The 27978-nt window shown below is 42.8% G+C and overlaps 1 protein-coding gene across 1 annotated transcript in view; it reads left to right on the forward strand.

Moving 5' to 3' along the window:
• GANAB (glucosidase II alpha subunit) overlaps positions 1 to 27978 on the forward strand; it is a gene marked incomplete in the record, with an annotated part of 1503123 nt that overhangs the window by 257133 nt on the left and 1218012 nt on the right. The window contains 1 exon segment of the mRNA XM_044075375.1: positions 14182 to 14278. Coding sequence (XP_043931310.1) covers positions 14182 to 14278 — 97 coding nt within the window.

Consider the following 27978-nt stretch of genomic DNA (forward strand, 5'->3'; position numbering starts at 1 on the left):
CAACTGAGATGCTGAACAAAGGCCTATCCTTCTCATCAATTAAGATCCATGCCTCTGCCATTTCAGCTCATTACAATACGGATCCACCTATTTTTTTCACATCCATTGCTTAGGCAGTACCTCATGCGGGCCAAAAACATAAGACCTCCAAGGAGAGCACCAGTACCTGCATGGGACCTCAGTTTTGTCTTGGAAAAACTTGCACTACCTTCTGAGCCAGCCAATACAGCTGAGATAAAATTCTTATGGAAAACAGCTCTGCTCCTAGCAATAACTTCAGCAAGAAAAGTCTCAGACATTAATGGCTGTGGAACCTTTTATTATCTTCCATCCAGACAGGGTTTCTCTAAGGACAAACCCAACATTTATGCCTAAGGCAGTGTCCAGTGTGGCTCTTAACCAAACCATTCATTTGCCTACTTTTTACCCAAACCCACAGAATAAAGGGGAGAGACTTCTACATTCTTTGGACATACACAGACAGCTATGCTTCTACCTGGACAAAACTAAAGCTTTCAGAAGGACTGAGCAACATTTAGTGGCATATGCTGCAGGATCACAAGGAAAGGCTATCTCAAAGCAGACTATTTCAAAATGGATAGGACACTGCATTCGTTTCTGCTATTCACAACATGGCAAATTAGTGTCTAAGGGCATTAGACCACATTCTACCAGGGCAGCAACCACCTCTGCAGCCTTCCTCAGAGGAGTACCAACCAAGGATATTTTGGAGGCTGCAACTTGGACTTCAGTGCACACTTTTACTAAGCACTACCACTTACCTCTTTACTCTAAATCCAGAGCAGGCTTTGCCACTGCAGTTCTGCAGGGCCTTATAGCCACTCCTAATTCTATTTAGACCCAGCCGCCTAACCTCAGCTTTGGGATTCAACCCAAGTATAATTGACTGCAACAGTGAAACACGATGAACATAGTACAGTTGTGTACCTATCATAAATGTAGATGTTCGAGTGTATTCACTGTTGCAGTCCAGGTTACCCACCCACCATCCCCCTTTCTTTGCTGGGACTTATCTGTACTTCTGTGTTCTATACAACCTATGTGGTGTATTTGCTTGTAGATGAAGGTATTTATTTTAGTGCATGCTTTTATAAGCTATGTTTTTTAGCCTACCCTTTTGGGGGCACCTGACATCTGGGGCAAGAAAAACTGAAGAAAATGGCATCTGCTGCATCTTTTATACCCCTGGCGCTCTGACGTCAGGGAAGAGGCGACAGCAACTGATGCCAGACCAGGACTTTGGAATTCAGGCCGACTGTGGGTAGCCTGCCAGCAGGATAACCCAAGTGTAATGACTGCAACCGTGAATACACTCTAACATCTACATTTATGGTAGGTACACAACTGTACTTTCCTGGAAATTCCAAAATTCAAAATGTTGACTTTACAACAGCTACTGCCTATGCTAGGCAGGAATGCTTGTCTAGTAACTCTAGACTTGAGGTATACCTGCATATCCCAATAAGGGAATCATGCAGAAGTTCTCTGCTTCAAAGCAGGTTTTTTGCATTACCAATTCTCTGCAATGCCCTTTGGCTTATCTACTGTGCCCAGGGTCTTTACAAAGTGCCTGGCACCAGTAATTGCATTCTGCAGACAAAGAAGCATTCAAATTTATCCTTATCTGGACTGTCTGATTCAAGCAGAGGACAAGGACACTCTTCTTCAACATCTGGCGTTTGTACAACGGCTTCTATCATGCCTAGGGTACACCATAAACGAAAAGAAATTACAACTGGTACCCTCTCAAGTAATTACATTCCTGGGTGCAAGCTTGAATACAACTGCCCAGATGGCTTACCTTACGCCGGACAAACAAAGGCAACTGACAAGATACTTCAAACAAATAGCAACAAAAACCCAGTTATCTGCAAGACAAATTCTGCAGGCTTTGGGGTTCATGGCATCCTGCATTCTACTAATTCCATATGCGCGACTGCATATGAGGAAACTTCATAGGTTCATAGGTAGATACTAGGCTATCTGCCCTAGGGCATTTATAAGCCTAGCCAGGGTGTATTTGGCTTCCACCTCCCTATTAGATTAGCCTACTGTGCCTCTGTAAAGTAGGTCACAGAAGGTACCCTTTTAAGATTAGTTTACTGTGCCTCTGTCTAGCAGGGACACAGAAGAGATCCCAGGGATGAATTTGCGATTTCCCATCCACGCGTCCAGATTTCGCTTGGAGGGTCAGCGAGGGGATATGTCTAACATGATTTGGGATTCTATTCCAGAGTGAGAGGAGCCTCTGGGAAATGAATCTGTCCCTCCAGCATGTCCTATTTATTTTTGTGCTGAGGTTTAGGTCCCTGGAGTGTGTAGCTCTAAGGGGCTTGGATTTTTTTGAGGTGGAGCATGTCCATTAATTCTGGGTTTGACATGGCTTTGTACGTCAGGCATAGATCGCCTCTGAGTAGGCGGTAAGCAACTGAGTAGAACTGGAGTTTCTTTAGTTGAGCTGCATAGGACATCTGTTTGTAACCCATGATCCTCTTGGTGAGGTACTTCTGGGGTCTCTCCAGTTGCTGCAGGTGTCTGGTAAGGTTCATCCCAAAAGGGGCATTGTATTCAATTACGGGCCTGATGAGTGACGAGTAGAGGTGCATAATGACCTCTCTTGATCTAGATGCGAACCCTTTCGTGATAAGGTGGGCTATATAGAAGGTCTTTCTAACCACTTTGGCAACGTGATTATCAAAGGAGAGATTACTATCTACGTTGGTCCCCAAATCTCTAATTACTTCTTCCATACTTAATGGATTACCACCTATGTGGTAATTTGTGGGCACCTTGTTTTTCCCAAAGGGGATGACTATGCACTTTTTAGCATTTAGCTTGAGGCCGTGGCTCTGGCACCAAGCATCCGTCCCTGAGAGACCCTTTTGGAGGATGCTTGTGTCAGCTGGAGATTCGATTATGGCCCCCAGTTTGCAGTCATCTGGGAACTTTGTCAGCCATAATCCCCCCGTGTTAGCCTGAACCACAGAGAAGTATATACCGAACAGGAGAGGTCCCAGAACTGAGCCCTGTGGGACGCCACTTGTAACTGGTTTGGATTCGGACATGGCACCTGCAATTCTGACCATGTGGGTTCTATCTCTAGCCAGTTTGCAACCCATCTTGTGATATAGGGGTTGATATTTAAGCTGATAAGCTTATTTATGATGCCCGAGTGGGGTATTGTGTTGAAGGCTTTTGCGAGGTCCAGGTAGGCTGTGTGGGACTACCTTGCCCTCATCTATGGCTTTGGTAACTGTTTCAAAGAAATCAACTAGGTTTAAGAGGCAAGATCTGCCTTTAAAGCCGAATTTGGTAGGGTCCAGTGTCTGGAGGCTCCCAATGTCTTTGTATACGAGTTCCATGATGATACGCTCCATAGCTTTACAGACCAGACTAGTCAGGCTTATGGGGCAATAGTTTCTGGGGTCCTTTGTGGCACCACCTTTGTGGAGTGGGACCGCTGTAGCTGTATGCCATTCTTTGGGTACATATCCTGTAGTAAGGCTAAGTTTGAACAGTGACTTAATGTGAGGGTTCAGTTCTTCTTGGAGCTCGTGTAAGACACAGCCTGGGACACCGTCTGGTCCCATAGATGCTGTGTTTTTTGCTTTGGAGAGGGCAGCTTTCACCTGTACATCTGTGATGTCAGGGAGGTTACATTCAGTTGGTATAGGCATTTGCTCCTTTGGGGGGGAAGGGGGAGAGAAGTTTGTGCTGAATCTGTCTGCCAGGATGTTGGCTATGTCTGTAGGTTCGGTATATTTTGTACCGTTATGCAACAATTCAGAGCATATCTGGGAGTTTCTGCCCATGTTCCTGACATAACTAAAGAAGGCCTTGTGATTATCTTTAGTGTCTAGGGCAATTTTTCTTTCGAAACTGGCCTTTGATGATTTTATGAGGGATCGAAATTTCTTGCTAATACTGATCAGAGATGCCTTCCCTTTTTGGGATTTTGCTCTGTCATGTAGTAGCTTCCTCCTTCTGTTGTATAGTTTATTTATGGCCGGGGTCCACCAGACTGGTCTCCTGTTTTTGGAGGAGTGAGTCTTGGTTTTATTTGGGATAGCACGATCCATGCATTCCTGCAGGTGCTCATAGAATGCATTTGTAAAGGATTCTGCAGATTGGGCTGTATTATCCTCTGGCCCAGGGGCTTTGAAGGATTCCACCTCAGTCTTGAGAAGTGCAAAGTTGGCATTTGAAAAATTCTTTACAGTGATTTCCTTGGCTGGGGGTGGGGACGGGATATGGATGTCCAGGGAAATTTGTTTATGGTCTGATCTTACCAATGAGGGGTTTACCTCTGGTGTGCAACATAGTCTCCCCATGTTGGTGATGACCAGGTCCAGTATGTTGTTCCCTCTTGTGGGAGTGGTGACCAGTTGTTCCATTGCTTTAGAGTTTATAAATTCAAGGAACTGTTGGGCAAGGGTGTTTGGGCTTGAGTAGTTTTCCCAGTCAATGTTTGAGTAGTTGAAGTCACCCAATAACATAGTGTTTGGAGAGACCTTCATATTCTTCAGTGTTCTCAGGAATGCCAAGTGGGGTTCCTGTAATAGGGAGGATGTTCTGTAGCAGACTACAAACTGAAAGGCAGTTTTGCCTGCTGTTAGTTGCACATGGATGGTTTCTGATGCTTCGTGCAGTGCCACTAACCTGGAGGTGTAGGTATCTTTGATGAATATAGATACTCCCCCTCCTTTTGTGCTTCGGTCCGAGTTTTTGGGCCGAAACGCATGGTATGAGTTATAACCTGGTAGTGCTGGAGTGCTCTCAGGAGCCTTGAACCAGGTTTCTGTTACTGCACAGACATCGATTTTCTCCATACTGAGGAGAGCCTCGAGTGCATCCATCTTGAGGTTTAGACTTCTGGCATTGAGTAGCATTACCTTTAGTTTTTTTTATCCTTTTGTCTATGGAGGTGGGTTTGTCCTTTTGAGCCTTGCCTAAAAAAGGCACTATGGGGGTGGCAAGAGCCTTGGCCAGTATACGAAAGCCTATGGGTGACAGGTGCAAGCCATCCCTAGCGAAGCAATGTGGCTTGTTGAGCATGTCATCCCAGGCTGACAGACACTGGATCCCCTTTGAATGACACCAATACTTTAGCCAATTGTTGAAGCTGATCATTTTGTCTTTATACTGTGGCATCATTCTTGGTGAGGGCAAGATGCTACTCAAGGTCAGGGTCATACCAGCCTGGGCTACTTGGTCTGAGAGCTCCTCTGTCTCTTCATGTAGTACAGGGAGGTATGTCTCAGGTCATTCATACCAGCATGGACAGTGACGGAGTCATACTTGTACTTGCTTTGGAGTGACCGGAGTGCTTGCGTTATGTGGCAGATCCTGGCACCTGACAGGCAGCTTACAGTGACCTTCTCCTTGTTCAGTCTGGTGAGCTGGATGTCAGTGTGCCGGACAATAGAGTCCCCTGTAACAAGTGTATTTGGTGTGTTGTTTGGCCTTAAGGGCTCTGACTGTGAGGCACACTGATTTTGTGAGATATGTGATTCAATGATACCTAAAATGTTTATGGAGTCAACATTGTCAGTCTGGAAAGAATGATTCCTCTCATTTCCTGTCTACAACAGGAGTTTCTTTGGTGGGCAGAGACATGTCACCAAAACAAGGGACTGTCATTCACTCTCCCCCTGCCACCCAAACCTTACCTACAGAAGCATCGGACTATGCTTGGGGGGCCCACCTGGCGGGGAGATGCATTCAGGGCAAATAGATCCCAAACCAAATGCATCTGCATATCAACCAGAAATAGATGCTGGCTGTTCAGAATGCTCTGACAGCCTTCAATGACTTCATCCAGGACAACTACTGATAAAGATGGATAACACCACAGTTATGTGGTACATAAGCAGGGGGGTACACATTCCTACCCCCTATGCAGACTAGCCATGGCCTTGTGGAACTCATCCTTGACTTACTTAAATACATCTTCAAGCTGAATTCCTGTCAGGAAAACAAAATACTCTGGCAGACGACCTAAGCAGAAATCTTATGGACCCGCACGAATGGAAACTGGATCCACAAATCTTCAGCATGTTAACACAGAAATGGGGGAGCTGAGACATAGATCTATTTGCCTCTCCCCAAAATTATCAGTTGGACAAATTCTGCACAAGAACTCATCACAGAAAAAGCATGGAAAGTGGATGCCCTATCCTTCAGCTGGAAAAACTATCATCTATGCCTTTCCCCCTCTGCCTCTACTCTCCAAGGTCTTAATAAAAGTCAGACAGTAAAAACCAAAAATGATCCTAGTCTGTCCGGACTGGCCTCGCCAGCACTGCTACCCACTTCTAAGGAATAAATATGTCTCAACTTCCATGGTACTTGCTTCAAATACCTCATTTACTGTCTCAGCAGAATAATCAAATTCTGCACAGTCTCAGCAGAATAATCAAATTCTGCACACTCGGCTCCAAACTCTGAATCTTGCAGCATGGTTGATCAATTAATTATTCAAACAACACCTCTCAGTAAATCTGTGATGGATGTCATTTTAAAAGCCAGAAGGCCTAGTACTAGAAATTTTTATGATGATAAATGGAAGAGATTCTGTGCTTGAAACCAAGCACAAGGAACAGACACAGTAAAGCCCAATATTCCTCAGATTTTGCAATATTTGACTGAGATGCTTGACAAGTGCCTATATTTTTCTTCAATAAAAATCTATGCCTCTGCCATTTTGGCTCATTACAACACAGAGCCTCCCCTCTTTTCTCATCCTCTGCTTAAACAGTATCTTAGGGGGTGCCAAGAATTTAAGGCCTCCCAGAAGATCAACTCCTGCATGGGACCTCAATTTTGTGCTGGAAAAACTCACTCTGCCTCCTTTTGAACCAGCAGCTACTGCAGATATAACATTTCTATCTTGGAAGACAGCTTTTCTTTTGGCAATCACTTCAGCAAGAAGGGTTTCAGAACTACAGACTCTCATGGCAGTGGAGCCTTTTATTACATTTTACTCAGACAGGGTGTCCCTCAGGACCAATCCTTCTTTTATGCCTAAGGTGGTATCCAGTGTGGCTCTTAACCAGACCGTTCACCTGCCAACATTTTACCCAAATCCACAGAACAAGAGGGAGCGGATTCTGCATTCATTGGATGTACACAGACAGCTAACATTCTACTTAAACAGGACCAAATCTCTAAGAAAGTCTAAGCAACTACTGGTAGCATTTGCTGCAAGGTCAGAGGGGAAGGCTATATCAAAGCAGACTATTTCTAAGTGGATAAGCCACTGCATTCATTTCTGCTACTTGCACCATGGTAAACCTGTGCCCAAGGGGATCAGATCACATTCCACCAGGGCTGCCTTTACTTCAGCAGCTTTTCTCAGAGGGGTTCCAACCAAAGACATTCTAGAAGCTGCTACTTGGAGCTCTGTGCATACCTTCACAAAACATTATCTTTTGCTTCTCTTCTCCAAATCCAGGGCAGACTTTGCCACTGCAGTTCTGCAGGGCCTTATAGCCGCTCCTAATGCTGTTTAGCTCCATCCTCCCATCCATAGCTTTGGGATTCTGCCCAAATGTAATGACTGCAACAATGAATACACTCAGACATCTACATTTATGGTAAGTGTACACAACTCTACTTTTTTCATCAATGTGCATTTTCTGAACAAAACCTCTGACACTATCTGGTCTGAAGTGCTTGGTATGTGGTGGTGGTAGTCTTGATTGTAGCAAGTTGCTAGTTAGGTTTGCCACAGTTTGAGTAGAACTGTAAGTTGATGACCAAATAAAGTTGAGTGGGTGTCAGTTTGTGGGAACTGCACTGGCCACCTGATATCTAACAAGAATTGTGGAGCCTTGAGAAAAGTCATAAACATAGCGTGACAATCTCACTTGAGATTTTCCAGTGCTACTGCAGATCACTCATGCCTTGAATTCATTGTTTACTGGGAAGTCAGTTTCTGTGGGTAGAGCATTCTGGTGAAGTACTACTGTCAGTGAAGAAACTTTTTTCCCCTTACCAGCTTTGTTGTCATTCTGAAGTTGCATCTTCCTTTCTGTGTCCCATTTTTTTTAATTTAGGCTTCTTATCCAAACCATCTGTTATCATTCTTAAATTCCTCCAGCAGCAGTAGTTCAGGGTGCTAAACCAGTCTTGAGCACTAAATGTAGTAAAAAGGTAAGTACAAGTGTATTTTGTGATGTCCATGTGTGAGTAGTCAGTTTTATGGGTTGTCACTATCTGGATGGCTGCTACAATTTTACCACTTAGTGGTGATTTCTGCTGTTCTCAGTCTTCATCTTAAGAGCTGGTAGTAGAGCATGCCACTTCTCCATGAATAAGCTGAAAAGAAAGAAAGAAACCATACAAAATCAAGAGAATTTCTGGAGTAAAGAGTTTGATTCCAATCTCTGTCAATGGAATTGTTCTGGAATAATGGGTGTAAGGCTATTGCACCAGTTTTTGATCCATTCTAAAATTCATGGAGAACCTAGATAACTAGTACTGATGCCTTCTAGCATTGTTCAAAAATATGAGAGGAGTTGTAGGGTTTTTGAGGAAGGCAGATTTCCACTTTGCATGACTGGGCACTATGTACGATTGGGAACTGACCTTTTGTTTTAGAGGAAATGATGGAATTACTGATGTAGGAAAGAACGCTTTATTGTCCAAGTCCATGGGCACAGGACACTGGATTTTGCAGCAGGAAGCTTATGTTGGAGAAATCTCAATGCATTGTATAGGTAAAAAGGATGCAAGCTGGCCTGTTTATTTCAGACAGTGGCTTGTTTTCCTTATGCTTGAGTTTGAATTCCAGAAAGGCATTCAGCATTTTGCGACACAGTAGGTTAGTGAACATATTAGAAGGATTAAAACTGTTTGTGTGCGTCAGGGTTATCAAAGAGGTAGAAGAAAGAGGAAGAGCCTTTGACTGTAAAATGATCAGACATGATGCCGTAAATTTAGTGTGGAAAATGGTTCTGGGAAGCGAAATCCCTGGCAGTGTCAAACAAGTAATGCTGTTGGTAGAGAACCATATGGACTGAAGGTTCATTGAGTTTTAAGTAACACTCAGTAAGCTATATGGCATAGCAGAAAAAGTTAGCACTTTACTGCAGTACAGAGCTGTGTAAAAGAAGCATATTGGGCAGGAAATGGGTTTCTCTTTCTGGTATATAAGTAGTTGGTAGAACTTCATCCTAAACTTTTTTTCAGTCTTTTTTTTTTTTTTTTTTTTTTTTTTTTTCTTCTCTCCTTTTCCTTCACACTGTCAGCCATTTTTCAACTTGACTAGCTCATTTCTTCCTCTTAGGTGGCCATCATTCAGGTAACCATCAGGGATTTTTTCTCATACCCTTTTTCATTGCCCTTGGCAACCTTGAGTGAACAGATGGTGCCACTGGCATGCACAGAGTGTACTTGTCTTGGTGCCTGCTACAGTGTGTGCTTCTTGGTGGGTTCTCATTCCCAGCCTTTAACTACTCTGCTAGGACATTTTCCATTTGTGTCAGTCTGTTACATTTCTTAACTTAAGTGAAGTGGTGGAAGGGCTCTCTTCAGATGCAGCATTGTCCAGAAATCTCATACACAGACATGAAATAGGCCTCCCTCCGTCAGAATGGATGAGATGGCCTCACCAGCTAACTCACCCTACCCTACCATCTCTTACAGTGGGCTAGTCTCTAATCTTTCTCAAGGCATTTGGGTTGGGTTGCAGTCAGGACTTGTTCTCTGTACCGTGGAACTGCTCAAGTTGTCTTGAATATTGTGTATAGTCTTGGGTGGTAGGTTATGACAGTTGCCAGTTTGGGGGGGGGGATAATAAAAGTATGCATGGTTACTCATAAACCAGATTGCCTGCCAGAGTTGAATATGTGTTGTTTTTTTCAGAAAAGAAGCGTAGTGGAGATATTTTAAGCACTTTGAATCTCTGAAGGATCCAGATAGACACAGTGTGGAAAAATTATGATCATATTGATCTATGCTTCAGTTAGTTAAGACAAGTTTAGACTTGTAAGGCACAAAAGAGGGGACAAGGCTTATATTAGTGTTTTCTTGTAGTTTAGGGATTTTAAGTCTGCAGTCCTTCTATTAGATACGTCTGAGATACATCCCCAAAGATGGGCTACTGTTCTGTAATTGGTCTGATCAGTGTTGAATACAGGGAGGTAATGGCCTCGCTAGTTACAGATGACATTCCTGTATACCTTGAACAGATGACAGCCAAGATTTCTTGACAATTATTGCCAATACACAATGATTAGAGGGCGATATCAACCCAGTTTCCAAGGCCTCTGACTACATTTTCATTTTAAAGTGAGGTGGTGTTGCTATATGTTTGGGGATGATTTGTCTGCTAAATGCTACAATGGTGCATTTTTTGTCATTTAATTTAAGCCCATTATCAGTTCACTGGTACTTTTAAGTGTACGTTACTACTTGAAGGGCTTAGTTGGTGGTGTGGGGGTGGGGGTTGACAGAGACTCCCATTTTGCAGTCATCCATAAACTTAGTTAGGTGCAAGTCAGACAAGTAAAGGGGTTCCAGGACTGTGGGTTGTCTCTCTGCAAATTAGCTGGGCATCTTGTGCATAGGGGGTCTGTTTGCAATGGCTTTAGTTTATTAATTATGCTAGCATGGGGAATTGTGTCCTATATCCTGGCCAAGTTAAGACAGGCTATTTCTACATGGTGGCAGAAGTCAACAGCTTGTTACTTTTTCATGGAAGTATACCAGGGTTATTAGGATCTACCTTTTACAAAACCAAAGTGCAACAGGTTTTGCCTGTTGAGAGTTTTAATGTCTGTCATGTCTGTTGTGTTCTGTGACCTTAGAAATGAGTCAGACTGATGCGCCATTAGTGCCTGTGGTCAAAAGTAGGGACACCTTTATGAAATGGCACCACCAGTGCTATATGCCATTCTTCCTGACTGACCCTTTAGCCAGGCACAGGTTTAATAACTTATGGAGAGGTTCCACCAGGGCATGTTTAGTACTGTTTTAACAGCCCAGGTAGGTTGTCTGGTCTCATGGGGGAAGTGTTCTTAGCATGTACTGAAAGTGCTATAAAGACTATATAGTGATGAGAGATGGGCATCATAGCACTTGGCTAGTCATCGCGAGAGAAATTTGCACTAAATGTACTTGGTCGTATATTGCCAATGTTCACCTGGTCTGGGTAGGTTTTAGCTATATAGTGTGAGTTCTGTACACGAGTTTCTGTTTAACAGAACTAAAGAAAGGTTTATAATTGTCCTTGCTTCAGATGCCCTCCTGAATTCATGGGCTGCCTTAGAATATAATACCCTTTTTATAATTTGCTTTAAATCTTAATGTTTTCATTGACTTAGATGAGTTTAATTCTGTTGCTTACTTTTCATTTCATCTTTTACTGTAGATTTTGTTGAACAACCAGTAGGGTGGCTTGCTTTTAAATTTCCATTTGTATTTGGATCTAGATGGGACTTCTAGTTTTGTACATTTTATTTGGGTATAAAAAGAAAAGCTCTGTAATGCTACCAACTGTTGTGACCCCAGTGGCTCTGCAGACGTTTACAAGTCAAACTCCTCATAAAAATTGCATTTTTGTACTTCGGTGCTAGGATGATGCTCTTGACCCAGTTTACAACTGTGTTCATGGGCAAAATATGCCCATTGGTTTTTATCTTTTTACAGAGCTATCGGAGTGTCATATGACGTTACAACACTGAAATGCACAATATCAGAGCGCCAGAGCTCCCTGCGTGCCCCTCCATTGGGGGTTGCTCCCCTTGTTATTTAGTTTACACTAACTCAGAGACTGCAATACAGCTGAGAATGGGCAAAACCCCAATCCCAGTTTTGTACCATGATCTTACAGTAATGCCCCCAGTACTGCAACATTTTAGGATTCAATGCAGTGGCACTTGGATAATGTGGTGTTTTTGGATTAATATGAATGTCACTGTTCTGTTAATTTGTTCTTACACAGATTCTCAATTACTTTCTGAATTTTGGCTTGCTTCGCCAGTGTTCTTTTAAAGAAACCTAAGGATTTGATGGTAGTGTAAAACTGTTCATCCATGTAGCAAACTAAAAACTCAGTTTTGAGAAAAAAATACTTATGAGCTAATTAGTTTGGTTTGGAGGTGAGGGCTAGGTGACAGCTGGAAAATACACATTGTTTTCAAATAAGTATGGAACATCACCATTGAGGAGGAGGATGATGTAAGGCCACTTATATTGACAGATTTGGGCTTAATGTAATCTGTTTTGAAAGTGAACTGTTTGTTTGAACTAGGATTTGCAGGTCATCCAATAGGTGGAGAAAGTATTCAGTGCATCTGGACCAAGTATTTTCAAGTATGTAGATGAAATAGCAATAACATTGAGCAACATGATAGGTCCAAATATAATATCATATGGCTGCCTGTGGATCATAGCTTTCAACTGTCCAGATTTTTGTAGAATGTCTAGATTTTTGACTCATTTTTGGTCAGTTTCTCAAAGTTGTAGTTTTCTGGCAAATCATTGGGAAATTATTGAGGACTGAAGTCAGAAGATGGCATACATTTGATTTTCAGACTTCATGTCCTACAGAAAATAGATGTTAATGCAAAACCTGTTACTCTACCAACTTAGTAAGTTTGTAAGAGCAATATTTTAAAAAAGTGTCCCTATTTTTGGGCCTTTGTCCCCCCATTATTTGTGGCTTTGTCTAGATTTATTGCGCTAAGAGGTTGAGTGGTATGCTGTGGATGCCTTTCTAGTTCTAATGTTTTGGTTGCTGATATTTTGAGTCTGGACAATTGGTAGATCTTGGATTTGTTTGCGAGTTTTGTCCATTCCAAGTTGCCTGTAGGGAGAAGATTGAAAAATGGACCGTTGTTCCTGTGTCCTTTCTGCCATTTTGGATTCCTCAGGAAAGCTGAATAGTTGTAGATGGTTGCTGCTTGCTCTAATTCTTTGCATTTTGATGAGCAGTTTGGTTTTGTAGAAACAGCTGTGGGGCATCCTGTTTCAGAATCTCTGGAGTATTGTTTTAAAGATTAGTATGTCTAAATGTGTTACTGGATAGTAATGAGGGCTTCGTTGATATCCATTTGTATGCATGTAATGGGGAGTGGATTAGAGGTGTCTTATGATGTTTAAACACAGTTTGAGATTTTTTGACGTTTTGGCAATATTGTTTGAAACAGAGTTGTATATATGGAATTAGATTGTGTGTGGGTGAGTGTATAGTTCTTTGGATTTAAAGTTAAACTTTTTTGTTCAGATTAAGAACTTTTACATGGAAATAAGTGGTTTTGCTTAGCAGCAATTATTTTATTTTTGTTACATAGTGGATGGCTCACTTAGCGTGTCTGCAACCTAATCTTTATAATTTCTATTTTATTATGGTACTTGGGCATTTGTTCATTTATTTTGCTGCTGCTTTTGTAGAAGTGCATAAGCTCAGTTGTAGTAGTACTAGTATATGGTGGTTGGCCAGCAGCACAGCATCTTCCCAAGAGTTGCCACTGTTACTAATGTAGCTTCTCAGTTTTTTTTTTTTTTTTTTTTTTTTTTAAGTATTAAAGTAGGTGCTTTGCATTTTTAGTGTTATAAGTTGCCAATGTAGACCCTATGGACTTTAACCTAAAGTCTTTGCTGTAGAAGATCTGTTTTATATCTGGCTTATGTTCACATTAGCTCTCTTTATTTATTTATTTTGCAGACACCAACAACAAGTATTTACCCTTTACACTTAGAATTTTATTTTTTGGCCTTGCTTTGTGTTTATTTTATGGTCACAGAAAGGGCTTGTTTGTACATATGTAGCTAAAACTTGTTGGGAATGTTCCGCATTCTTGGAGACTGTAGATGCAGTGCTCTAATAGAACACGTGATTTTGTATTTCTTGGAGACTTTAGCCTTTGTATGGGGAAGGATAAACTGCTTGATCTGAACCAGAGTGTTGAATTGATTTTTAGATTTCTGTGCTAGGCTTGGTGTGTTCTTAAACATGATAAACTAGAGCACCCTGGCCCAAAGATATACTTCAGTGTGTCACCAGAATAAAGGCCATTTAAAAATTCTTCAGAACATTCTTTTTCTATATTTTTTCTAATTTCTAAAAAGAAATGTCATTTTTAAAATGTCATACATTTTCTTGTAGCTATTTCTACTGAGTTCACTAAATGGTATGTATTATTTTTTTTCCAGGAAAAGGAGCAAGAACCTCCAAAAGAAAAAGATGTAGATGATGAACCAGGAATGTGGGAGGAAACCTTCAAAACACACACGGATACCAAACCAAATGGTAAGTTTTAAGTAGAAGCAGCCAATTGCAGTCTTGCCTTCAGTTTCATCTCTGCAAATTTCCTAAAGGCTTTAATCTTTCTCATTGTATGTGTGTAGACTGCAGGCTTAGTCTTCCTCCATTTGAATAGTACCCCTCTGTCACATTCAGGCATATTTCCATTACCTATCTTAGGGCTAATTATTGATATCTTAACTGAAATCACCATTGCGGTATTGATAGCGGATATGTTTTCATTGCTGACATCTGGCCAGGGTACAGAAGCTTAACCTTCCTTAGGTTGTACTTCGGACATATAACTTTAGCTTGTGTGCATCTGGGTTTAAGGGTGGAGGCACAAGATCCACGTACTGTCTGCCTGAATGCAGGTCCATCCACCTGTCGAACCGATCCGTGGTTTCTTGTTACCATTGCTTCGGTAATCATTGTCAGATAAGTGCCCTGTTGGGGAACCTTTTGATGTCCTTCAAGGATGCATCTGCAGTCCTAACATATGGGTTGTCCTGCCTCAGGCAGCCCTTCGGTCGGCCAGATTCCAAAGTCTGGGTCTGGCCTCGGCTGATGTCGCACTTCACCTGATGTCATAGTTGCTGTGGTATAAAGGCATCAGCCGACGCCATTTTCCTCAGTCTTTCTTGCCGCACGATGCCCGAAGCAGAAGCTGTTCGCAAGTGCCGGTCGGTCAGATCCAGAGATTTCTACTACCGAAGACTTCTAAAAAGCTAAGTACCCCGTTGGGGACTCTTTCTTGCCTCAGCCGATGTCAGACAAAGTAAATAATTGTTTAACTTGTGGGAAAGAAATACCTCATAAGGATTTCCACTCTTACTGCCTTCCTTGTTTAGGCCCGGACCACGACGTATCAGCTTGTTTAGCCTGTGCTTCTTTCAACCGATGGACGCTTAGACGTCGGTCGGAGTTTGCAGAGGAGTTTTTTGGTCCCGCTTTTGCTTACAAAATGCCATCGGAGACTCCGATAGCACAATTAGCTAAAAAACGCAAGGAAAAGGACCGACACTCGCGGTCTGCGGTTTCGGCTGAAACCACGGTTAGGCCAACCGCGAGTGTCTCGGTTTCGGCTGAAACAGAGTCCTCGGTTCTTCCTTCGGCCGAAAACAGGCCTCCGGTAGCCGAGGCTTCACAAAGCATGGTTGAATCAGCTACAGAAATTGCGGCTACAGAAGCAAGCACCCAGGATTTATCAGATAATATTCCTTTAGACATATCTACCCCTGCACGTGGGGCTGCTAGACCCCCTGCATCTATGTCTAACAAGGCTTTTGCCAGGGCTAAAGCAGCTAAATCTTCTAAGGCCTTACCTGCTAAAATTCCCTCACACAGGCCTACCTCTAGTTCTCAAATGCTCAGCCTGGCTGAGGATCTCATTTCTCTGATCAGGGGATCCCAACCTCACCCAGACAGGGTCTCTCAACCCCCTCAAGAGAAGAGGCCGAGGACTGAACCCCCGGAACCTGTTTCCACAGACTATTCCTCGGATGACTCGAATATCTCAGACCCTCAGGAAGGCCCATATTCTCCTTATGAGGATTCTGATGCAGAAGACTCCATTCCTTCTGCCTCTCCTCCTGAAGAATTTTCTTTTGGGGAAACCTTACATGCTATGAGGGAACACTTTCAATGGCAGGGCCAGGATTTTTCAGATTCAAGGAAAAGGCTAAGGACCTTCTTACACTTACCACAGCATAGGCCTTTAGCCATTCCTCCAGTACTAACAGTTGTTGATGATGCATACAATGATGCCTGTACTGCCCCTGATTCTCTTTCTCCGGCCCCTGCCAAGCCTGACAGATATTACAGGGTCCCGGACACACACTACCATTTGTATAAGGCTCCTGTGACAGATCCTGAAACCATTTCACAGGGCCCTAAAGCTGTGGCAGCTGCCTCTGCCAAAAGTCCTCTCCCCTCTGAAAGGGAATCTAGAGCATTAGAGAGATGGGGTAAAAAGGTTTATACTTCTGCTACTCTTTCGGCCAGGGCCTTAAACTGGCAATTTCACATGATTCAGTACCAGGAATTTTTGTTAGACCAGCTAAATAAAAAACTGTCCTCTCCTGAACCTATAGACCGCAAGTCCCTTCAGGATTTGGTACATAACTCTCAGCAGGTCAGTAACCATTTCTTAAAATGTGGCTATGATGCACTGGAGGCTTCCTTTAGATCAGCTATGACTGGAACAGTGATTCGAAGGCATGCCTGGTTAAAAGAACAATCCTTACCAGACCATGTTAAGTCAAAACTCCTAGATGCTCCTATGGAGAAACAAACTTTGTTTAGCTCCCCTGCACAGGAGGTTCTAAAGAAGGTGGAGGAAAAAGCAAAATCTGTCCAAACAGTCAAGGATTTCTTACAGGTCCAACCTCCGAGGTTTAGCAGAAATTGGTCTTCGAAGAATTGGTCCTTTCCAGACACCTCCAGAGCACAGAGAGGCAGAAATAGACGCCCAAGAGGCAGAGGTCAATCCAGGGGTGCCTACAGGGGACGTCAGTGGCAACCTACCAACCAAAGAAGTACTGCCACAGATTTCAACTACAACCACTTCCACTGGACAGACACAATGACTTGGCTCTGATCCCGCCTACCAGGGAACAACTGGAAGCACCCTTGGGCGGAAAACTAGCTTTATTTTCCCACAACTGGCATTACATTACAGGAGACAAATGGACTTTACAAACAATAGACAAAGGTTACAGGTTTCACTTCCACACACTACCAAAAAAGAGAGGAATGCCAAACCTACCACCAAGCCAAAAAACAGACGCTCTAAGACAAATCAACAACTTACTAAGGATGAGAGCTATAGAAAAGGTACTGCCTATGGAACAAGGCCAAGGATTTTACTCCAGGCTTTTCCTTGTACCAAGAAAAGAAAATCAATGGAGACCTATTCTCGACTTGTCCGCTCTGAACACATACCTCATTGTTCCAAAATTCAAAATAGTGACCCTCCAGCAACTTCTTCCCATGCTGGGCAAGGAGTCTTGGCTGGTGACTCTAGATCTCAAGGAGGCATACCTGCACGTCCCTATACGACCAGATTGCAGAAGACACCTCAGATTTCTTGCAGGATCAGAGCATTATCAATTCTCAGCATTGCCCTTTGGCTTATCTACTGCACCCAGAGTATTCACGAAATGCCTGGCATCAGTAATTGCTTATTGCAGGCTTCAGGGAATTCAAATTTACCCATACCTGGACGACTGCCTAATACAAGCGGACAACAAGGCAAAATTAACAAAAGATTTGGAAAAGGTCATACAACTGTTGCAAGCCTTGGGATACACAGTCAACATGCAAAAATCAAGACTAGTACCATCCCAAAGGATAACATTCTTGGGTGCAGAACTGGATACATCAACTCAGATGGCTTTTCTCACAGAAGAAAAACAGAAGCAACTACCAGTATATTTCATGACATTAACAACACAAACTCAGCTTACTGCAAGGAAAGTCCTGCAAGCCGTGGGTTACATGGCATCCTGCATAATATTGATTCCACATGCCAGGCTGCATATGAGAAAGTTGCAATGGTACCGAAGGAATGTATGGTCTCAACACAAGCACAGTCTAGAAGCCCAGATTCCAATAATTCCATGCCTGAAGCAAGAATTCCAGTGGTGGGCTCAGGCCTGTCAGTTGAACAGAGGACTGCCTTTCCACAAACCTCATCCAATCCAGACCATCACCACGGACGCCTCAGACCTAGGCTGGGGGGCACACATGGTGGACAAGTGCATACAAGGCCTATGGACCCAAGACCAGCTGAATCTACACATAAATCTAAAGGAGATGCTGGCAGTGAAACATGCAAATCAGGCATTCCGACCATTCCTTCAACAAGGTCACCTGCTGATAAGGACGGACAATACCACAGTCATGTGTTACATCAACAAACAGGGAGGTACACACTCATATCCTCTATGCCGGATGGCAATGGACCTGTGGAATGTGGCCCTGAATCTCAACATTCAACTTCAGGCCAGATTTGTACCAGGAAAAGAAAATTCACTAGCAGACACCTTAAGCAGAACTACCACGGATGCTCACGAATGGATGCTGCATCCAGATATCTTCAAAACCATAAAGAAATGGGGACTACCAGCGATAGACCTGTTCGCCTCCCCACACAACCACCAATTGAAGAAATTCTGCACAAGAGCATACCACCCACTTGCTTGGAGGGTGGACTCCCTTTCCTTCAGCTGGAAAAACCTGACAGCATATGCATTCCCACCTCTTCCTTTGATGTACAAAGTCCTACTGAAGATCAAAGAGGATCAGCCAAGGGTAATCCTGATAGCTCCAGACTGGCCGAGGCAACATTGGTACCCGCTACTGAGAAGCATGTCTCGGACACACGCATGGCCTCTACCTCTATGTCCCTTACTTCTGACACAGAACAACTACAAGATCCTACATCCAAACTTGAAAACGCTGCAGCTAGCTGCTTGGAATATTGCATAAAACAAAATAACCCAGATTTATCTCAGAGGGTTAAGGACATTATCCTGGAGGCTCGCAGACCCTCCACAAGGAAAACTTATTCAGCCAAATGGAAAAGATACCTCATTTGGAGTGCAGCAAAGGGAGAAAATGTCTCATTGGCAAACATAGCACACATCCTGGAATACTTAGCAGAACTGTTCCACAATGGACTGTCCTACTCCTCCATTAAGATTCATGCATCAGCAATCTCAGCAGAATACAACATGGATCCTCCTGTCTTCTCTCATCCTCTACTCAGACAGTTCTTGAGAGGAATCAAAAACGTAAAGCCTCCAAGGAAACCACCTATACCTACATGGGATCTCAACTTTGTGCTGGAAAAGTTAACACTTCCCCCTTTTGATCCAGCAGCAACAGCAGACTTACAGTTCTTGTCTTGGAAAACTGCTTTCCTGCTAGCAATCACTTCAGCAAGAAGGGTATCTGAATTACAGGCATTAATGGCAGTACAGCCCTTCCTTATCTTCCATCAGGATAGAGTGTCTCTGAGAACCAACCCTACCTTTATGCCAAAAGTGGTCTCCAGAGTATCATTGAACCAAGCGATTCATTTACCTACATTCTTCCCCAACCCACAGAACAGGGGGGAAAAACTGCTACATACCTTGGATGTGCACAGGCAATTGCGCTACTATCTGGACAGAACTAAGACCAACAGAAAAACTGACCAACTTCTAGTAGCATATGCAACAGGAATGCAAGGAAAAGCCATTTCAAAACAGACGATCTCAAAATGGATAGGAAATTGCATACGATTTTGCTACTCTTTTCATGGAAAGACAACTCCTTAAAATATCAGACCTCATTCCACAAGAGCTACAGCCACCAGTACAGCTTTCCTACGAGGAGTGGCTACCAAAGACATTTTAGAAGCTGCTACTTGGAGCTCCGTGCATACATTTGCCAAGCATTATAACCTTCCTTTATACTCCAGATCCCGAGCAGGTTTTGCAACTGCTGTGTTGCAAGGGATCTTGACTACACCATCTTTATCTTGGTGCCTCCTCCCCCAGTTTGGCTATGGTATTCTACCCATATGTTAGGACTGCAGATGCATCCTTGAAGGACATAGTACAGTTTTGTACCTACCATAAATGTAGATGTCCGATAGGTATGCATCTGCAGTCAGGATTACCCACTCTCCTTCCCCTCTGCGGTATTCCTAGGGTACCTACCCCTCTTTTAGCTAGCTGGGGGAAATTATTATGGTGCATTTGTTTTTGTGTATATATATATATATATATAATTTTTGCTCTCTACTGTTTGGAATTATTTGCATTTATCCAAATTTAGCCTTCCTAGAGGGCACCTGGCATCTGGGGCAAGAAACACTGAGGAAAATGGCGTCGGCTGATGCCTTTATACCACAGCAACTATGACGTCAGGTGAAGTGCGACATCAGCCGAGGCTAGACCCAGACTTTGGAATCCGGCCGACCGAAGGGCTGCCTGAGGCAGGACAACCCATATGTTAGGACTGCAGATGCATACCTGTCGGACATCTACATTTATGGTAGGTACAAAACTGTACTTTTCTTTTTTTCCTAGAGCTGTGGTTTAATATTTTTAGGTGGTCAGCCAGAAGGGACAAGTGTGGTAGGCAGATTGTAGACTTGCATACTAAGTACTAAGGACTTTTTTTTTTTTTTTTTTTTTTACATAGGGCCATAACACAACTACAAATCCTGTTCGGTTTTTCAGTTTTTCGTACCAAAGATCTTCAGACCTTGCTTAATTACCTTTCCTGAAACTGAGAGATTGAAACACCTAGCTCAATCTAAGATGGCAGACTCGTGCTTCTGATATCACCCTTCCCCCGAAGAAACTTGCTTTCATGTTTTGCGCATCTTTGATTCTTTGCAAGGTTGCTTAATGGAGATTCTAGGATCTGAAGTAGTTGACTTCATTTGGTCATCAACCTGTGGGTTTCGGACATCTTAGCCGGCAGCTTTCCAAGCTAAGATCTGTGCTCCTCCCCCTCACCCATACTACACTGCAACCTCCTTCCAACCCCAAGACGTGATCTCTGAGCTCCAGGCAGGTTTAGTGGGATCTTTTTGGTCTAGCTTTAACTGTGCGATCCAAGTGTGTGGTTTAGTTTTTTTTCTCCTTGTTTTTCCCTCGGTTTTCCGCAAAAAAAAAAAAGTTGTAAACTTTTATCTTAGTGCAGGCCTCCCCTTCCCGCCCTGTGTGTGTGTGTGTGTGTGTGTGTGTGTGTGTGTGTGTGTGTGTGTGTGTGTGTGTGTGTGTGTGTGTGTGTGTGTGTGTTTAACTAGGTTACTAGTTAGCCTTTGTTTGTTGTGGGGGTGGCTATGTCGGACTCCCAGAAGCTGACTTTCTCTAAATGCAGTGTGTGGCCATAAGCTGTCACTGGCTGATGGTCACACTGTGTGTTTAGGGGTTCCCCACCTTACTTTTGGCTGCAAGATCTGTGCAGCCTTTAACCCTAAGGCTCTGCAGGATCGGAGGGCCAAGTTGATTCTGGCTGGTCTTCTCCCAGCAGAATCAGTGGCTGCTTCTTCTTTGGCCACGGCTGTGGCTGTCCCAGCTTCTGGTCCTCCTCCCCTGTCCGGGACACTCACTCCCACTTCAAAACAGGGTGATAGAGAGGCCAGGAAGGAGAAGCACAGAGAAAAAGAAAGGGAAAGAGAGAGAGAGACAAGGAGAGGTGTCTTAAGAGACCAGCGGACCTGTCTGATCTGTAAGCCCCCCCCCCCCCGTCAAAGTTCTCTATCCCAGAAAGAGTTCCTAGGCCATCTTCCCTTCTGCTTCGTTCTCCAAGATTCTCACCGGAAAAGGAGGCTCGGCCCGCTTAGAGGTCGTCCTTGCATTGGCCCTCCCGGCTGGTGTCTGTGGCCTCCTCCAGATCCACAAGAAGCCTCTCTGAAGCTGACATGGACTGGATGATAAGGTTCTTGCAGACTCAATTGCAGATGGGAGTAGGAGAGGCGAGTTCGGCTCTGATGTTTGCCCCGAAAGCTCCTTCTCCGATCCATCACAGGGTTTCGGCATCCCTGGATCCGAGAAGCCCCAGAGTCAGGGGGTCGGCGCTGATGGTTCCTCCAACCTCTTCGCTGGCCATGCCCTCGAGTTTGTCAGATCCGAGGGGATGTGTTTGTCATCGGCTCCATTGTGTTCTGGACATACCATCCCTCTGGGCCTGACTGTTCTGGGCTCGGCTCCTATCCCCTTGTCGGATCCGAGGGGCATGGCTACTCGTCCCACCAGTTTCAGGGATTTCCCCTTTGGCATTCATTATGGAGAGGGTTCTTTCAGGAGGATAGAGACCCCTCACTCTTTCCTCAATCCGTCCCTGCTCCATCGCAGCCGAGTATGTTTTCTGTCATCCAGTCCTCCCAGGGACAGCCTGTGTCTGATGCGCCCCAGATGGTTCCCCTCTAAGAATACAAAACTGTTTGTGAGCCCCCCGAGGAGGTCCCTCTCAAATGCCAGTGCAAAAGGAAGCACATGGACTCCCGCAAGTCCCTTACTGAGGATACAGACTTAGGGTAAGGATCCCCCAGATTGCCTCCCAAAGACATCTCCTTCGGAGACCTAATTGAAATTCTCCGCCAGAGGGGAGGCTGGTCTGCCCAAAAGCATTCCTTGGACAAGTCTGTATTCCTGGAGGTGTTCGCAGGCCTATCTACCTCTTGGGTGTCCCCCCCTGGCTGATCCTTTGGTGGACCTCATTACCACCAGAGCTTGGAAGGAATCCAACACTGTAGAACCAATACCAAAGCAGCCAGATAAAGTGTTGAGCCCTCCTACTGACAAGCTTGCATGGAGTAAGGGTTCCCTAGATGATGCCGTGGTGGTGGTGGTGGCCACCAAAATGGAACTGGCGCAGGAGAGTTCCCTGGTCCATCCTCCGGACAAGGAGTCTAGGGCAATGGATCGACTCGGAAAGCTGATGTATGCTTCAGCTACCTTTGCCATAAGGGCGCTGAACTATATGGCCCACGTGATTAGGCTTCACCGCAACCTTGTGAAAGAGTACGTGGAGTCTCCTCCAGAGTCCATTTCGGCCGAGGATAAACGTTCATTCTCGGCGTGTATGGCCACTCTTAAGTTGGTTACTAACACGTCCATGCGTTTACTCTCTCACGCCACTGAGGGAGCCGCTAGGGTGGCCGGGTCCGGTATTGCCATGAGGCATCATGCCCGGCTCTGCAATTTTTCAAAACCTTTCAAGATGTCCTTCACGAATGCCCCTTTAGATGGTTCGACCCTGTTCGGGAAGACTGTCTGAGACACGCTAGTCCAGAGTGAGGAGGACTGGAAGATGCTGTTGGTTGTCAGGATCTGCTTCTCTAATCCTCAAAGGTCCTTTTCTAGAATCAGCGAGGGCAAAAGAAGTTGTGGTTCCGGAAGTCTCAGTATTCCCGGGGCACTCTGGACTCGTTTTCTCCTAGAGGCAGAGGGGGACAAGGTGGATGCTGGCCCAGAGGCAGAGGGGGACTGAAGAACTTCAGGTCATGGAAACCTTTTTCAGATCGACCCGAGCAGCAGCCCTGAAGGGTTACCCTGAGGCAGTCCAGGGGGGGGGGCATTTTTTGAAGCACCTAGCTCAATGGGAGTCCATAACAGACCGCTGGGTGCTTAGAATAATAAACTAAAACAAAACCACCTCCGCTTGCTTTTACCATAAAGGGTATCCTCCAGTAACTCCTCGAACACCAGTAAAACAGTAAATGTCGTACCACAAAAGTATGTGAGCCACTCGTTGTACTTAAAGGAACTGTAGATTTAATAAAACACCAAAAACAGCGTAACAGACACGATTGGGATTGAGCACGCTTTCATCTATCTCAACAAGACTTCATCAGAATCCATTGTATCCACTGTTAACTAGCCTTAAATACAATACCAGCTAATTAATTAATTGAATAATTGCTAACCTATCAAATCAATACACATGCTGAGTCAGAAATATATAGCTTAGTACAAAGTACCAGCATTTTCTTAATACCAAATATTAAAAAACCTAATCTAGAAATATTTAAAAACATTTGATATATTTAAAATAAGTATATAACACTAAAAAACATTAGACTATAGTACATGTGTTGTCTTAAATGTTGTAGAAAAAATAGCAGCATAAATTAAATACATAAAAAGTGCTCCAGATGTCGTCAAAAATACTAAAATCAACCTTTATGTATGTGTAAATATATATATTTGTATACTCTGTGTATACAGTGTTTATACATATATGTATGGTATCTATTATTTTATTTTATTTGAAAGTACCTCATCTACTCTATAACTGTGTAACAATTGTATAAACTAGCGAACAATAGCAGAAAATGGCAAAAAATAACAATAACAAAAAACAGCCAATAATAATGGCCAAGAATAGCCAAATTAGTGTTGATAACAACTTCTACATTTACAACTTTACTGATTTAGAGATCACTACTTCCTTTTTTGGGCTTTTTACAAAAGGTTTCTCGTTTATTCCTATAAAAAAAACAAAAATAGAGGATTTATTACTTGATGTTAAATTATTCACAAGAAAGTTACACCTTAAGAATTTATTTGGACAAGAAGTTAATACGAACATGAACACATTAAAAAGGAAGAGTGTATTCAACCCTCCCTTGCAACATGATATTGCCAATTTTGAGACTCATGTACTATACATGATTAGGGAGGGTTATAAAGGGGATGATGGAGTAAAAGAACTGAGTAATTTGACAAGTGAAGAAGTCACTATTTTGAAGAAGTTACAGGGCAACGACAAAATAAGGATCATGAAACCTGATAAAAAGGGGGAGGTGTGGTTCTGATGGACCACTGGGACTACACTCGCAGGATGCTGGATATTCTTAATACAGGGGACAGATACCGAATAGCGTCTAGAAACGAGATGAACATCTGTTACAAGAAAATAGACCTTTGGCTGGAAGACAACCTCTTACAAGGCCTAATAGATTTGGATCTGTATAATTATTTTAAAGTCTCTAAACCTGTAATTCCGGAAATATTCGGCATCCCCAAAATACATAAAGATGTCCAAAATCCCCCTTTTAGACCCATTGTGACCTCTCAGTGTTCCAAAACACAGCCCCTTGCCATTTTTATAGACACAAAATTAAAGAACTTCCATTTGGACTATAAACATATACTTATTGATTCATGGGACTTTCTTACTAAATTCAATGCTGTTCCATATAATGAAAATTTTGTTTTTGTAACTATTGACGTCCGAGATTTATTTTCTGTAATACCCCATGACATTGGTCTAACCTGGTTTGAACATATGTTAGTTGAATTCAATTTTTGTAATATGACTGACTTCAGGTTAATTCTTGAGAACATGGAGTTGGTGTTGAAAAACAATTTCCTCTACTTTCAGGGAGACATATACCACCAGACGGGTGGGGTGGCAATGGGTTCTTCCTGTGCCCCCACCTATGCCAATATTATAATGCTTTTTTGGGAGCTGGAATATGTTTTCAAATCCAATTATTGGGAAAATGTTATTACATATTTCAGGTTTTTGGATGACATTTTTTTGGTGTGGAAAGGTACTGTCGAACAAGTAGAGGAATTTATTGACTATTTACACACAACTACTACCTTCCTGGAATTTACTTTTCAATACAATAAGGAACAGATAAATTATCTTGATGTGACAATTACAAAGAATAAGTTGGGTAACAGATACGAATCTCGGATTTTTAGAAAGGAATGTTTCTCAAATTCATATGTTCATTTTGAAAGTGACCATCCCCTATACCTCAGGAGAAATATAGTTAAAGGTCAAATGATCAGGGCCTCCCGCATGACTAGTGAGGATGTTTTATGTGTCGAGGAAATGGAATTAATACAAGGGTTATTTAGGGATAGAGGTTACCCACTTAGACTAATTAAGAATGTTAAACGTGAAGTTATGAGAAAACGGAACATTCAGTATATGCCACTATTGACACATAACTATGGAATTGTAGGACAGACAACAACTATCCCTCCAAGGACAAACATTAATATTCCAGATGACAATAATATACCCCGTATGATGTTGACTTACTACAAAGGGATATATTGGATACAAAGAGATATAAACGAAGCATGGAAAATGTTCTCCAAAATTAGTACTGATGTCTCCATTTTTCAACAACCATTGAGGTTTGGGTTTAGGAAAAATAACAATTTTAAAAAACTATTTGAGAGGAAAAAGCCCCCTTGTGTAAGTGGAACACAGCAAAAGGTGGGGACCTATAAATGTGGTAGATGTGGACAATGTACTTTTATATTGGGGGAAAAAATGCTTTGGTTGAGTAAACTAAGCCTAAAACTGAAAAGTAAGGGCTATCACACCTGTCATACTAAAGGGGTGGTTTATTTAGCCTTGTGTTTGACCTGTGGAAAATATTACGTCAGTAAAACCGAACATATGTTAAAACAGCGGGTCTATGAACATATAAGAGATATAAACAAGAGAAATGACAATAATGCCCTTTTTAGGCATACTGAGGTGTGTGAAAAAGCCAATATTAAGTTTTGGGTCCTTGAAGAGGTTACAAGAAGCGATAGGGGAGGTGATTGGGAGTCCCTATTGGAATACAGAGAAATGATTTGGCAACTCAGGCTTGACGCCTGTGGTTCTAATGGGATGAACGATCACCTCTCCATTAAACCCGCCCTAAAACTTCTATCCAATAACCCAAAATTGAGTTAAATAGTTTTGAGTGGTTATATTGGACTTTTAAGGAGGAAGTCCCTGATGGTCATTATTATTTTTGGCTATTTTTGGCCATTATTATTGGCTGTTTTTTGTTATTGTTATTTTTTGCCATTTTCTGCTATTGTTCGCTAGTTTATACAATTGTTACACAGTTATAGAGTAGATGAGGTACTTTCAAGTAAAATAAAATAATAGATACCATACATATATGTATAAACACTGTATACACAGAGTATACAAATATATATATTTACACATACATAAAGGTTGATTTTAGTATTTTTGACGACATCTGGAGCACTTTTTATGTATTTAATTTATGCTGCTATTTTTTCTACAACATTTAAGACAACACATGTACTATAGTCTAATGTTTTTTAATGTTATATACTTATTTTAAATATATCAAATGTTTTTAAATATTTCTAGATTAGGTTTTTTAATATTTGGTATTAAGAAAATGCTGGTACTTTGTACTAAGTTATATATTTCTGACTCAGCACTGTGTATTGATTTGATAGGTTAGCAATTATTCAATTAATTAATTAGCTGGTATTGTATTTAAGGCTAGTTAACAGTGGATACAATGGATTCTGATGAAGTCTTGTTGAGATAGATGAAAGCGTGCTCAATCCCAATCGTGTCTGTTACGCTGTTTTTGGTGTTTTATTAAATCTACAGTTCCTTTAAGTACAACAAGTGGCTCACATACTTTTGTGGTACAACATTTACTGTTTTACTGGTGTTCGAGGAGTTACTGGAGGATACCCTTTATGGTAAAAGCAAGCGGAGGTGGTTTTGTTTTAGTTTATTCTTTCTGACGTGGAGGAGTGGTGGATTTGGTGCTTCGAATAATATCCAGAGGTTATTCTATTCCCTTTATGAACAGTCCCTTAACCCCAAGGCGCCTCACAGACATACCACCCGCTCAAAGGGAGGCGGCAGCTTTGGAAATAGAAAAGCTGCTAGGCAAAAGAGCAATCCAGCCGGTCCCCCAAGACTAGTCTGGATCAGGCATCTATTCCAGGTTCTTTTTGGTGCCAAAAAAGATGAGGGACTTGATGCAGATTCTCAACCTATCCACGATGAACCTGTCCATTGCCAAGGAGAAGTTCCAGATGGTCACCTTATAATCCATCCTGCCGTTCTTGCAGGAGGAAGACTGGATGTGCTCTGTAGACCTCAAGCATGCATACTGTCATATCCTGATAGACAGGCGATTCAGGAGGTTTGTCCACCTTCGGCTAGGAGCCAATCACTACCAGTTCAGGGTCCTACCCTTTGGTCTCAGCACAGCCCCCAGGGTGTTTAACAAGGTCATGGCAGTTGTAGCGGCCCACCTGAGGCTTCAGAGCATCCAGGTATTTCCGTACCTGGACGATTGTCTCCTCACCATCCCCTCCAGGCATCAACTCATTCAAGCCATAAATTCCTTCCTTCAGTTATCAAATCTACTGGTTATTACAGTAAACCTTACAAAG

This window comes from Protopterus annectens, chromosome 6.part1 (assembly GCF_019279795.1).
Source record: "Protopterus annectens isolate FY-2018-M chromosome 6.part1, PAN1.0, whole genome shotgun sequence".
In the NCBI taxonomy this organism is placed as follows: Eukaryota; Metazoa; Chordata; order Ceratodontiformes; family Protopteridae; genus Protopterus; species Protopterus annectens.